This window comes from Squalius cephalus, assembly GCF_949319135.1.
Source record: "Squalius cephalus genome assembly, chromosome: 14".
Classification (NCBI taxonomy): Eukaryota; Metazoa; Chordata; class Actinopteri; order Cypriniformes; family Leuciscidae; genus Squalius; species Squalius cephalus.
The window spans coordinates 31,399,364-31,414,054 of NC_137135.1; the positions used below are offsets into that span (position 1 = coordinate 31,399,364).

The 14,691-nt window shown below is 36.9% G+C and overlaps 1 protein-coding gene across 5 annotated transcripts in view; it reads right to left on the minus strand.

Moving 5' to 3' along the window:
• The window catches only part of ppp3cb (protein phosphatase 3, catalytic subunit, beta isozyme), a 47,362-nt gene extending 34,538 nt beyond the window's left edge, over positions 1 to 12,824 (minus strand). For 3 of the 5 annotated variants that reach the window (XM_079892010.1, XM_079892009.1, XM_079892012.1), the window contains exon 1: positions 12,694 to 12,824. In XM_079892010.1, the coding sequence (XP_079748136.1) occupies positions 12,694 to 12,751 (58 nt within the window). In that variant the 5' untranslated portion in view covers positions 12,752 to 12,824. Of the gene's footprint in view, positions 1 to 10,742; positions 10,836 to 12,693 lie in introns of those variants that run through there. The other 2 variants (XM_079892013.1, XM_079892011.1) reach the window with 1 other exon arrangement.
• Positions 12,825 to 14,691: the final 1,867 nt, after the last annotated feature.

Genomic DNA, 14,691 nt, shown 5'->3' on the forward strand with positions numbered 1-14,691 from the left:
AAAATAATTTTCTATGATTATGTATGCAAGCTCCTCTCCTATGATGAACCGGGATATTCTTTTAAAATGATTTCACTCCTTTTCTGTTCAAAACACTTACACTATTAAAAATAAAATTTCCAAAAGGGGGTTTTCACAGCAAAGCAATAGAAGATTTTTTTTTTGGTTTCCCAGAGACCCTTTCAGTGAACAGTCCTTAAAAGAACCATTTTTTTCTTAGTGTGAAATGCATTTTAAAAATCTAAAGAACCTTTTTCCACTATAAAGAACTTTATATAAAGAAGCATTCCATGCATGGAGCCACTGATGCTAATAAAGAACCTTATGAAACTAATAATGAAATATTAATGTGATGAACAATAATGTGCAGGTGTTTGGTTGATAATATCTCTCCCTTTTTCTTTCTCTATCCTGCTTCCAGTAGTCAACCTCACCTTGACTCCTTACTGTAAGATACGCTCCTCTCAGAGTAACACTTTCAAATGCTGGGCCACCCTCACACGTTCACAGGCAATGAGGAGGATTGTTCTGCGGATCCGTAGAGCCCGCTGGAGCCCCACCAGTGGTAACACAGATAATGGCCTAGAATCATACTTTGGGAAAGTAGGCCGCTGACAGGCTCGCGCTTGTTCCCGGACCCCAGAGGTACGAGGGGAGGGACTCATTCAGGTCACAGCTGTGCTAGCGTCTCTCACTCTTTCTCTCTCTCTCTCTCTCTCTCTCTCTCACTCTTTCCTTCCTGACCGTTCACTCCTGCCCTCGCCCCGTCCTGACCCCCACAAACGGGAAGACACTCACAAAGGTTTGCCTCCGAGTGTGAAGCCCTGCTGTGTAAGAGAAACCATCGGCACACTAGCTCAGGGTTTCACTTCCACATACCATGAGCGCTCAATCTCAAAACAAAACTGACTTCAAAGACTAGCCTTTTTTATAAAGACTCACATTAGCTGAACATTATTCTTTTTTGAAGAGTTTTAGGTCGAAGGGCATGAAAGTTTCACTTGATTTCACGTGTCAATAGGTATGTTCCCCGCCTTCTGAAGCGATGCGTTTCTGTAGGAAAACTATCCATATTTATAACTTTATAACCTATAATCACTGGTTTCTGGTAATAGCCGTACGCGAGTCTAGTTCTGTTGGAAGAGTGACCCCTGACCAGTTGATTGATAATAATACATTACATTGATAATAATAAGAAATGCTTATTGAGGAGCAAATCAACATATCAGAAGATTTCTGAAGGATCATGTGACACTGAAGACTTGAGTAATGGCTTCGGGGAATTCATATTAAATATTTTAAATTCAAATATATTAAAATAGAAATAGAGTACTTTTAAAATGTCATAATATTTGACATTATACTATTTTTAATTCAGCCTTGAGGCGATTAGAGACTTCTTTAAAAAACATATTAACAAATTGTACCAGACCTAAACTAGTGTATTTATTTACAAATGAAAACCTCTCCATTTTCCATTACATAATGCTTATAGTGTGTGACACCATGGGTCCACTGCAAGTAAATGGCGTGACATGATACAACAGTCCCAGCCAAGCATTTTAATCAACAAATCTGTCATTGCAAACGTCAGGTTATAGTTGTCACTTGCAAATTATATAGTGAGGATAAACACTTGTCCACTTGTTCAATTTCAAAGATCACCTCCATTATGGAAGAGAGAAAGAGTCGGTGAGAAAAGGAAACACAAAAGCAATTAAACGTGTATCTTTCCATATCAAGTAATGGTGCGGTGTAATTTGTTATATTTATTATGCACTATAATACAATAATGTATTGAATGAATGAAAACTGTATCAAAATCCAAAAATCTGAACCCCTTTTTCCAGTTCTAGCATTAGTGTAGTTATCGTGTGCATTCTTGCTCGCCAAATAAGTTTGACTGATCTGAGGGAAAAACCTGGTTACATTCACTTTGCTAATGACAACTTCAAGAGGAGCAAAAATAAATGAAATTATGTCATAATTCACCTTCATGTCATTCCAAACCTGTATGACTTTCAAACTTTTGTGTTCTAAAGAAATGCAAACATGATGTTTTCAATGACAGGGTAAGTAAATGATGACGCCTATTATTTTTAGGTGAACGATCTTTTTAAAATATGAGGAAATATTCAGCCTTCACATCTTGAACTTTGTACTAGTGACAAAAAGTTCTGCAGAAGCAGAGTTTCCCATCCTAATGAGGTCATACTGGATACTTAGAGATCCCACTGTACAATACAACATTGCTGCTGCAGATATTGTCGGTGGGAGGCTCACTTCTGGCTTTGGGGGTGATCGGGGTGGGGTGGCTGAAGTAGGGCAGAGAACTTAAGAGATTTGTGGTGTCGAACAACAAACTAGTGAGATCTGAAGCGGCATATAGCAAGCAAAGACCATCAGACACCCACGGTGCCGTTCTAGAAGCACTTCCACTGCACTAACTGCAACATCCTGTAATTAAACTGCTGACAATCTGAAATACATCATCCTGTGATCACACAACCGTGCTCTGTTTCAGCCCCCGAGACCTAAAAACGATGGAAGACACATTTTGCCGCGTGTCAGACAGAAGTGTTTTGTGTTACTACATGGCGAGTCTTAAAAATACAGCCGCCACGTCCTACGACAATCCCATAATTCTGCAAAAAGATGAGACAAAGAGAAAGAAAAGGAATGGGAACAGAGAAAACTGACTAAAGAGATGGATAAGAGAAAGGGAGGGAGACTCGCCAGTTAGCGATTGACCCAGATTGGGAGAAGGTAACATAGCATCACATGCCTTCGACGTAGGGATTTTTACAAGCGCCATTTGATGTTGCACAATTAATGCATGCTTCACACACGAAGGCGCAATCTGCACGTGCACAAAAGCGGGAAGCGGGACTTCGAGATTACAAACAGGCCAATGAACCAATCAGCTGAGTGAGCTGGGTTGATTGACAGGCCAGATGTGATGAGGTCATACAGCAGTAAATACAGGATGAACAGTATACGAGATCCATCTGGATCACAGAAGCGTTCCTGCTTTCGCATGGCCTCATTAGGTCTCTGCACTATCCAGTGTGTCCTCTGCGCTCCAAACTTACACCCAAAGTATTTATGTTAAAGAGGCTAAATTTAGTCACTCATATTCTTTCTCTCTTCCTTTTTCACTCTACCTCCCAGTTTCACCTTTAGTCTGTTTTGAACCAGATCTACGGATGGGTATCTGTATGTGGCGGCATGTTATTTTTAACCCAGTCCACTTCCTGTGTTGTGCACTAATAATTTAGAATATCCTACAGTTTCCTGCCAGTAACCCTGCTGAATCCTCTTCCAGGTCTAGTGTCAGTTTAAAGTAACAGTTCTCCCAAAAATGAACAATCTGTCATTATTTACTCACCCTCGTGTTGTGATAAACCTGTATGTTGTCTCTCGAACCCAAAACGAGACATATAAATGGAAAAAATAACAGCATGAGCATACGTTAGGGTTTTGCAATTTGCGCATTTTCGGATAAAGTATTTCAATTTAAAATGCGTTTAAAAAAGCTCCAGGTTTGCTGTGTTTGTTATAGGGCTGCACAATTTGGCCAAAGATTCAGAGTTTAGATATATGAATATAAAATAATTTTATATTTTGGTGGAAAATGGCAGGGAGACCTTAAAGTTTCTCTTTTGTTGACAACAGCCAGACAATCATTATTTACTCACATTAATGTTATGACAAACCTGTATGTTGTTATGTTTTGTTAGCTGAAAAAAAAAATATCCAAGCTGCTTTATGGGCAAAAATAACAGAATGAGGAAGGAAAGAATGACTGATATATCAAACTTAATAAATTGATGTATTAATAATAATAATAATAATAATAATAATAATAATAGTAAAGAACCAGGTTGGCTGTTCTTGTTTGTTGGGCTGCACAATTTGGCCCCAAAATGTTGTGATTATATATCAATATGACTATAATAATAAACTAAATAAAAATGATTCATATTATAATATTTCACTGCAAAATAAAAATGTATTTATACAATTTATTTTATTTCACATTTCACTTGTAAAATTAAAATACTTAATCTTATATTCTTTCATTTATAAATGCTAAACCATCAAACAATAATTTGGGTAGAAAACCACAGGGAGCCCTTAAAGCTTCTCTTTTGTTGACAACAGTCGGTTTATTAGCACTTCTCATTACAAGTTTGGGAAAATTGTTGCCGTGTATTGCATTTTCAAATGCACACTATAAGTGACCCAAACTTCATGTGTGGGGAGTTCATGTGAAGCAGAATTTACTGTAAACCAAGCTGCTCTGAGACACTGAAAACACCATCATGAGCTGTTCGCGTGTCAAAGAACACAGTGGCACGCTTCACTCTGAAAAGCACAGCGCGTATATATTGATTCAATTAAATTGCAGCCATTGAAATTTGATAATCGCACTGCTATATTGCGAATTTGTTTTTTTTTTGTTTCGATTCTTGTGCATCCCTAGCATACAGGTTTATAAATACTTAAACAATGGCAGAATTTTGCTGTTAGGAAGTTATGACGTATGAAAAGTAATGATGAATGACAGGCCTTTACAAAAAGTTCACTTTATTAAGTATACTTAAGTAAAGTTCAAGTATATTTTTAAGTGTACTTTATGTAGAAAGTGTACTAACATCAATGTACTAGAAGTATACTTGTAAGTGTACTGATTCAATATACTTGGGACGAAATTGGCCCACTTTTTAGTGTATAAAAGTTTGAGTATACTTTAAGTGTAACAGTAGTAAACTTTGACTAGTTTACAACTAAGTTTTTCGTTTTTTACTGCAACTTTACTACTAGTGAACTTAAAGGTAAACTTATGATAGTTTACTAGTCAAATACTTGTTTGTTATTAAAAAAATTTTGCACTTTAAGTATACTATTATGTTCCTATTTAGGTATTAATGTTTTATACTTGAAATATACCGTTAACTGTAACTTTTTCCATTTTAAAAACATTTGATTCTAGCTTCATGCATCCTTTTTTTATCAACACTTAAATGTGGGTAAGTTTCATTAAAAAAGCAACATTTTAAACAAAAAAATCTGGAAAAAATCAGATTTTTGTAAAAGACTACGCCCGGAACGATAATCAAAACACAAATTGAGTAGATCGAGTCCATCAACATCCCCAAAGCTTCAGTCGTTTCCTCGACATTTAATTCGCTAACGCTAGGCATTTTTACTTAAATGCTGTTTAAATTTTCATGATGATTCTGTAGCGCCCCCTATCGTATTGCAGTGAAAACACGGATAGCCTGAAAATTTAGTCAATGGCGGTGAAAGAGTCAAGTAGATTTGATGTACACTACCAGAGGACTAGCCTACACAAAAATTCAGATACTCAGAATTAGAAACATCTGTTTTCTTTACTTTACTTCAATATTTTCAAACAGTGTAAGTTTATAAGACAGTATATACAACTATATGAAAAGTATACTTAGAATACTTCATAATACTTTTAAGTATATCTCGATCAAAAGATTGAGTACAAGTATAGGCCAAATAGGCAATACTTAGACTTTTCTGTCAGTATAACTCAAGTACACTTAAGTGTAATTTTAAGTATATTTCTAAATGTCACGGTTTGCTTGTGTAAACAGCACGAAGACAAAGGAGCAAAAAGATAACAGTCTTTTAATGACAAAGCTCAGGAGAAAAGGGAGATATCAAAACTACACACAACATAACACAAACGAGAATGGACCAGGAATGCAGGATAACACAGGTATTAACACAGGTAAATAACAAGATAACTAATGAGAGGTGAACTAAATGACTAATCAGACAGCTCAGGAAAACGCAGGGGAATCACAATGAAATGAACATAACTCCGACACTGAGGAGTACATAAAGTATATTTCTGAGCAGTACATAAAAGTAAACTGAAAGTATTTTTAGTTTAAAATAAGTATACTATAGCACACTTGAATAAACTTCTTTTTTGTAAGGGAATAGTGAGCCGGAAGTCCTATCCAGGGCATAGACAGCGTGCATGTGTGTGTGTGAGAGAGAGACACAGATAGCGGTGTGTGAAGGTTGTCAAGCGTGTGAGCGTTCTTTATTACACATACATCTGTATGTATCAGTGTGTGTGCTTGCTCAAGTTAACATCTCTAGTGACCCATAACATATGTGTGTGTCTGTGTGTGTTTGTGCATCTGTGTGGGAGGAAACAGTTTTCATCATTCTCCTGCAGTCCTGTATCACCGCATTTGATGCGAGATTGCCTCTCTCTCTCTTTCCTACTCTCTCTCCATTGCATCATTCAGGTGGGCGATGAAGTTGATTAGCTCAGTATCTGGTTAGATGGGCAGCACTTTAGTCATGTATAAAAAGCATTCTCACATGCATGAAAGCGGAACCCAAGTGTGTGACACTGGCTACTTTCGGAAATAGCATACTACAATACTACTCTTACTATTTCTGCAGTATGCAGGATATATGCTGCATAAAGCATGCGCATTTTCAACTACTACATTTGCCAAAATGTGCAGTAAACAACAGTACCGCAATGCACTGGGCACTATATCCCACAATGCACTGTGCTCAACTTGGCCTTACATCTCCATTGTGACAAATGAACCAAGTAATATCAGCTGCAATGTTTTTACATCCTTTTCTGGCCTCATTACTTGAATAGACTGCCAAGAATTAAGATGAGTTTACAGAAAATTTGATTCAAAATGCAAAATAACTCACTGTAATATGCTGCCTTCAAGTCATGCAAGAATGATTGTATTCGTAAACACCACTTTAAATTCGTAATGCTTTAAGCTCTGACTCTCTAAGCTGGGGCGTGTACATTTTAAAAATCATGGTGGAAACTAATTATTAAACTACTAAGTTTATGTACACTTTTTATTTGTGCACATTTTGTGCGTTCTATATAAAGAAGAGCGATAAAACATGCTCATTTAGGCGCTTGAAGCAACAGGCTTGTGCGTCAAAACATTTCCCATCATTCTCTGTGGCAGAATGAGAATACACTGATAAAGCATCCATTACAAACCTATGTGCATTTTTTACTTTAAAACATATTTGTCAATAGTGAAATCCAAAGAATTTTGAAATTGGCCAATGCATCTATTTTTACCCCAACCAAAATCACTAAAATGAACACATTAACGCAATCACATCGTTATCTTCCAGACTACAGGAACATCCTATGAGGATTAAACATGCATGTAATGAGGTCATGTGACAAGGAACTGCAATGCACAAAATGACGGCTCTAGTCCTGCCTTCTAAATAAAAGAGCAAATCGGCGTTGGAAGCTCTGGCTTTCCATAGAAAGGAATTCAATAAATAGGAATTCAAATAAATAGGAGTTGGTCTTGCTAGCCTGAAACAGCTGCCCGGAGACGTTGCAAATATGGCCGCCAAATGAACTGACTTGGAAAGTCGGTATGAAACGGAAGTTGTGATTGTCTTTTCTTCCCTATTGTGACGTATGTCCAAGTGAAACGGCTTCTCAAGCAAGACAAAATGTAAGGTGTGGAATTGTTTGGATGGTTGTGGTTTGCTATTGCTATGATGTCATGTGAGTGACAGGTTGCCCCGCCCACGTGCCTCAACACATCGTCAGAGAAGAGAGGGAGGGAAAATTATTTTGATCAAAAATGACGAGGGCACATGAATTGAAAAAAATAATAATAATAATGATGTGCATGGATAAATCATTTATAAAAAATACTATAAAATTCCATTGAAAAAAAAAAGACTTGTCAGTTTTGATTTCATGCTGACTTTAAATAGTTGACAATTTTCAGTGTATGCTGTGCAGTCTGCAGTGCTCTAGAATTCTATTCCAAACGTTCGCCTGTGTGTGTGAGAGAAAGAGATTGCTGGGACACAAGCGCATGCACATCCATCCATCTATCTGCTGTCAAGTGCCTAATTCCCCGTCTCTCCCACTTCTCATCCTCCGCACTTTTCACACATTCCCCCTCTCTTTTCTTTCACCTGCTCCCGTTTCATTTATCACCAGGCTCATGTCAACACTCTCTCTTAGTTTCTGTGTCGGGCTTTAACATCTCCCTCGTGTTGCGTGTCGGTGCTCAGCAGGAGGCATGCATGAATTAACACAGACTCACAATCTGGAGAAAATGTTGATCTTTGAAGTCGTTTCGATAATGCCTTGAACGTGCATTTCTGACTGCGTGCAAATAATATATTTCTGTTTTAAAACCTCCCAGGGGCCAAGGACACCTATTAGTACCAATCATAAAAAATACACTATGATGCAATTAGAATAGTCATTATTGTCGCATTACTACATTCCTTCAGGAGACAGATGGCAGTGAGGCGCATTTTGTCTCGCAGAGAATGCAGCACATAATAACTTGTGGAAATGAGCAAATTCATCTCAAGCACTCTACTCGCTTACTCTGTGTGTCTCTAGCATGCCATCTTCCATGCACCACTTTTACTCTGTTACTCCCTAGAAAATTTTGCAAAATGTACTATGGTGTTACTGGACTATGGTCATACCATGATATCTTGGATCAACATCTAAATACTTATGCACAGCATTCCATACTACAAAATATTGGACATTGGTACCACAGTATTACCATAGTTTATAGACTAAATGTATTTGACATGGTAGTCTTTGAGGTTTCTTGGAGTAACATGTAACCTATTAGGCCTATCCCAAGCACACCATCTTCTTCACTAAAAATACCATGATATTATCATGTTTTTTAAGTGCAATGCAAGTGTATTGCCATGTTTTTCTTTTTCTTCTGGACACTGCACTATAATATTTTGTTTTTTTTGGACATGGTACCACCATGGTATTACTATGATTATATTGAAGCAACATCTAAATAATTATATCAATCATCCCATCCTCCAAATATTGGACACTGTTACTATAGTATTACCATGGTTTCTAGACTAGGACACATACAAAATATCATGGAAATACCATGAAGTTTACTGCAGTAACATGTACATAATTATCCCAAACGCAACATCTTCACTAAAAAATACTATGGCATTATCATGCTTTTTAAGTGAAATGCAATGGTATTACCATGTTTTTGGGCATGCACCATAGTACAATACTTTTTTTTTTTTATGTACCATGGTAATACAAAGGTATTCTTACAGCCCTGTGTAAATAGTTCTCAATAAATCTTCCAAACCTTACAAGCAAGTACTATGGTACAGTGATGGTTTCAGATAATAATAATAATATTACAGTACTTTAAAATATGCCATAGCACTGAAATTCATGCACTATGGTATCTACATGGTACTTCAAAGAATACCGTGGTAATGCAATTGTGCATGTCCAAATTATCATGGAAGTACCATGGTACTTTTTGGGTACATTTTAAGTGTAACAAAACCGTACCATGTTTCTTGATTTTTGGACATGTACCATGGTTATACAATAGTACTGTTTGGCCTACATTGGAGTATATGTAAATACCGTGCAATATATGCACATATACAGTATATGAAAGTACCATGGTATTACCATCTTATACACTGTATCATGGATACACCACAGGATACTTTTTCCCTAAAGCTTTCCTGAACAATCAAGCATTTTCACACTTCAGCTGCATCCTAATACCTTTCTCACCTTCACACCAGCTGCTTTGCCTTCCTCGTACACCAACTATATCTGGACACGCTCTCACACAGACCTTCCCGTAAGCTTATAACCCAACATACCTAACGGTTAATATTACATAAGTGTGACACATATGCCACACTATGATTATTTAATGCAGAATGGCATATGTTGCTAAATAATTACAGGCGGCCACACTCCAGGGTTAAGGAAAAGCCCTTTACAATACACACCACATCTCTCTCTCTCGCTGCCCAAACCTCCCTCGCTCTACACAGTACGGTGGTCCAAAGCATGCCTCCCTGAGTCCCCTGTCCGCTCTTATTGTCTTCCATAATCCAAACAAATTCCAGTGTTGATCACATACACACAGGAAACAGATGCCTTCGGGCAGCTTTTGAGTATGCACAGCCATCGCTGACGTCTAATTAACCCCTCTCTCTACTAACCGCCCACACTATACATCCACATCCACATATCCCAGCATCCAGTGATGCTGTAATGCCCACATCCTCTCTATATGGCCTTTTTAGTGGGGTTTTATTTTATCTTTTTTTTTTTTTCTTGCAAAAACTAGAAATATAAAAATGGCTGTAAACACTGATTGGTATTGGCATTATGATGGGTTTGCATTAACGTATTTGCTCATCATCACATGAAATATATAGTACTGCAATGCACTGAAATGCAACTTGCTTCCTGCAATAACGTTTAGCTTTTATGCCTTTGGGATTTCTGCAGGCACTAGATGCAGTGCATCCTCTGTGTGCAGCCTTGTTTACAGTGTGTAACGCTGTACCAACGAATCGATAAACTGCTTCGGAATGATAGACTAACATACCCTCATAGGCCATCTATGCAAGGATGTCCATGTCAGTGCACGAGCTGACATTGCGAGCATCTCAGCGCATTTTCCCCGCATGACAAGAGTGCACTCGTGCAAGGGCTCGAGGCATTGCCAATTTTACATAATTACACGCACAATCGATACGTTAACAATCATCTCGTTATCCGAGTGCTGCTATCCGACAAGCGCGCGCACTGACATTGGAGTAAAAGATGCGTAAAGGCGAGCACAAGGAGATGCATACAATAATGCAGGAATGCAATGCAAAAGCCACGCTACCTTTAAGTCGTCCTTTCGCTGTCATCCTCAAACTGCCAAAAATATTTCATTGGATCGAGATGCTAATCTCTCTCTTGCTCTCCTCCCCCCTCTATCTCTCTCTCTGGGGTAACCTGGCACTGTATAACAGTTCATCTATCCGCCAGCAGGCGCGCGCAGCCGTCGATACGCTCCACATATGTGGCAAGCCGGTTTCACATTTATTCTTTAAAACGTTTGTCTAGATTTATGTTTCTAGTATTTATAGGTGCATAGTTTAAATGTGCATAAATTCAGTGTTAAGGTAATATAGATACAAGTACTTATTCCATTAGTTACTAGTGACTAGCCTACTTCACATTACTGCACTTATTAGATAGGGTACAATGGGGATAAACTGGCACACCTTAAGAATTTTTTTTTTCACTACTCCCATAAAGTATGATTGAAGAAATGGAGCAACAGAATTATATTATAAAAGTGGTTTGTTTGTTTGTTTAAAAATCTTATAAATGTATAATTTTTAAAGCCCACATTTTGTCCAGGTTAAAAGATACTTTAGCTAAAAATAATATGCTTTTAATAATGTCTATTAAAAAGGTAATACTTGTTCAAAAAAATCACTTTAGCTTTTTAGCTCTCTTTTTCGTTTGTTTATTTTCTATTTATTTTGATAAATAAAATAATCATTTTTTTGCTCAATAAATATATTAAAATTCATTAAAATACGTTCATTTTAAAAATACAGAAACAAAATTATTTTAAAAAACAAAAAGTTCTGAAAGCATTGAATGAGATCCCATTAAAATTTAATATAGCAACAATAAAGTAGCAATAAAGTAAAGTAGTGTAAAGTAACAATAAATATGATGTTTTATTATATGATGTGATTAATATCATATTTTTTTAAACATGATGGTTTCATTATAAATATGGTGATTATCTCTAAGGTGGACAGCCAATTTAATATATATTATTTATCATCTATTTAACCATGTCATGTCAACAAATGGAAAAGTCAGCCAGCTATTTATTATCATGTTAATTATTGTGCCTTTCACCCGAAACAGCAGGGGTTTTGTTTACTCCAAATACCATACTTGTACATATTCTTCCATTATTGAAAAACTGTTGGTTTAATTTACTGAAAATTATTAACAAGACCTTTGTCAAAATCTAGACAATAATTGTATCGATTTTCATTAAACAATAAATATTAGATCAATTTAGCACAGAGTCAACTTTGTGCTGCTGCCCGCGACTGCAGCCAAATTTCCACGTGCATCTTGAAAAGAGGATGTTTAGGAAAGTTCTGTGCCATCTAGTGGTTTAGAGGAGAATATAATCAAATGCACCTTTTACCCCGGTGCACCTTTAGCCCCGTTGTACCCTAGTACATAATTTTGAGTCACTAGTATCTACAAGTTGTAATAATTCTTATTTTAGAAGTTAACAACAGTGTTTAAAAAAAAAAAAAAAATTATTACTTTTTTTAGATAGTGACTGATTGCAAAAAATAAGGACTAGTTTCTGATGAATGAGCATTAATGCTAGTCACTACTAGAATAAGAATTAGTATATAATGAAGTTAATGAAGCAGAACTGAAAAAGATACTAGTCCATGAATTACTTGCAATTAATAACATAATAATAGATGTTCGTTTTAAGGAATAAATGTTAAAATGGATTGCCATATCTCGCCTGCATCAGCATCACTGAGCATATAGGGAGCCTTAATGGGTTTGCCAATCTCATAAAGGAAAGAAAGGTTTTGTTTTTTTAAGGCAAACACACCATCTGATCATCCTTTGATCACTGATCAATCATTTATGCATGAATTATCACGTTTTTAAAACCTTACGGTGCATCATCATAGAAACAGAATCATCGCAAACCCTTCACAATCGCATAATGCTGCATGCTTAAATGTGCTGAGTATGATTAATAAAGAACACAACAACAATGCACTTACATTTGATTACGCGGTCGGTAGGGTTTAAACCCATGATGTCTGTGCTGGACATTCTCATGGGTTGTTGTAGATAACGGGGAAAGTGCGCCTACTCCTAACGGGTGAGCGTGCGGTCTTCGGTGCTGCGGGATGCGCGGGCTGCAGAAGCCGCATCACTTGGTGCGTCTCTCCTCAGTCCACCGTCGGTCAGAGGGAAAGATGTGTCGCAGCTGATCCGGGGGAAACAGTGATGCTGGGGATGCTGGACTCTGCCTGGTGCCGTGTGGGGGCGGATGGGTAGACAGATAGATGGATGGATGGATGGAGCAGCAGCAGCAGGAGGGGGGCTGGGAGACTTCTGCTCGGTTCAGGGTATCCTCAGCGAGTTGCAGCACCACCCCGACATGGCGAAGACAGGAACTCCCACGCTCTGGCTTGCAGGGACTGCCTCATACCGCCATCACGCGGAGGTTGATTTGGGGTTTCCCTGCGCACGAGATGAGAGAGAGAGCGCGCGCGCCAAGGCATTGTTGCTGCTTTATTGACGTCAGTCTTTTTAATGCGTAGAAAGTCTATCTGAATGTACACAATACAAGGAAATGTGTATTATGAATGTTAAAAGAAGAACCAGCGTCCAAAGGTGTATTATGAATGTTGAAAGAACAAACAGCTTAAATAATGTTATTATTATTATTATTAGGCCTATAGGCTGTTTAAATGATCTAGAATCTATCCATCCATCCATCAAGAATGTTGTATAAATAACATTATAATGCTGTTTCGTTACTGCACGTGAAAAAGACGTAGCCTACTAGATGTATTAAAAATGTACTTGAGTATGTTTTTACAATACAAATATACTATAATGCATTTTTAATACATTTACCAGTAGCCTACGTCTTTTTCACCTGGGTATTACAATTGTTTTTTGGTATTGCAGCATGTTAATACCATGGATTTTGGACACCATGGTGTTATTATAAGTAAGCTACCATATAATAGCATGTAAATAATGTCTGATAGTCATTCAGTACCGAGATTATCATAGTATCATTGCATCATCTAATACCATCACTTTATGCACAAATTTTGCAGTATTTTGTTGTCTTGTATTAATAATCAGTATTATTTTGTATTGCATTGTTGCACATCAACAATACTATTCTGTTCTATGCTATTGTAACTGAATGATTCCACCTTAGTCCTGTTTTTTTTTCTTTTCTTTTTTTTTTCAATGAATGTGTTTGTCTGAATGGGGTAGAGGGCATAAATCTGTGCTGCAGGATAAAGATATCACGATGAAACAAAGTATTTTAGGAATATAGGCCGATAGTTTGATCTTTTTGGATTTGTGTAATCAGGATTATGAGGATCAGACAAAAGCACCTAAAAATATGTGCTATTAATTGTTTAGACAATCAAATATTAGAAATGAGAACAAAGGCAGGTAAGACAATAAATAAAGGTTTCTAATGCATCAAATCAATTCCAATCAGAATATATATATATATATATATATATATATATATATATATATATATATATATATATATATATATAAATTAAACCTAAAAATATACAGGTAAAGTGCATACTTACTAACATAACTTAATGTGGCATGTTTGATCAAAAATAATTAATAATTGCTAAATAATAAAACTTGCACAGCAGTGGTCCCTAGTTTCACACACATTCCATTATCTACAGACGATAATCTCGTATTTTGCCACGATAAAACATTATTTTCTCAAATATCCCTCCGCAATGGTGAAACTTCCTCTAGTCGAGGGTATGTATGTTATTGCCATTTATGTTGAAATTATATAAACTGCTCTCCTCATTTTAATGTAAATATGACTTACAATAAACATCTCGTCAGATCATATTTATATTCTAATAGTTCTTTCCATTCTATTTCTGAGGTGATCATCAAGCTCGTTTGTCGGCTCGAAATGGAAGCTTTCAACCACAGGCGTTCATTTGGGCTCAATAGCATTAAAGTCGTTGAGCACTAACCGC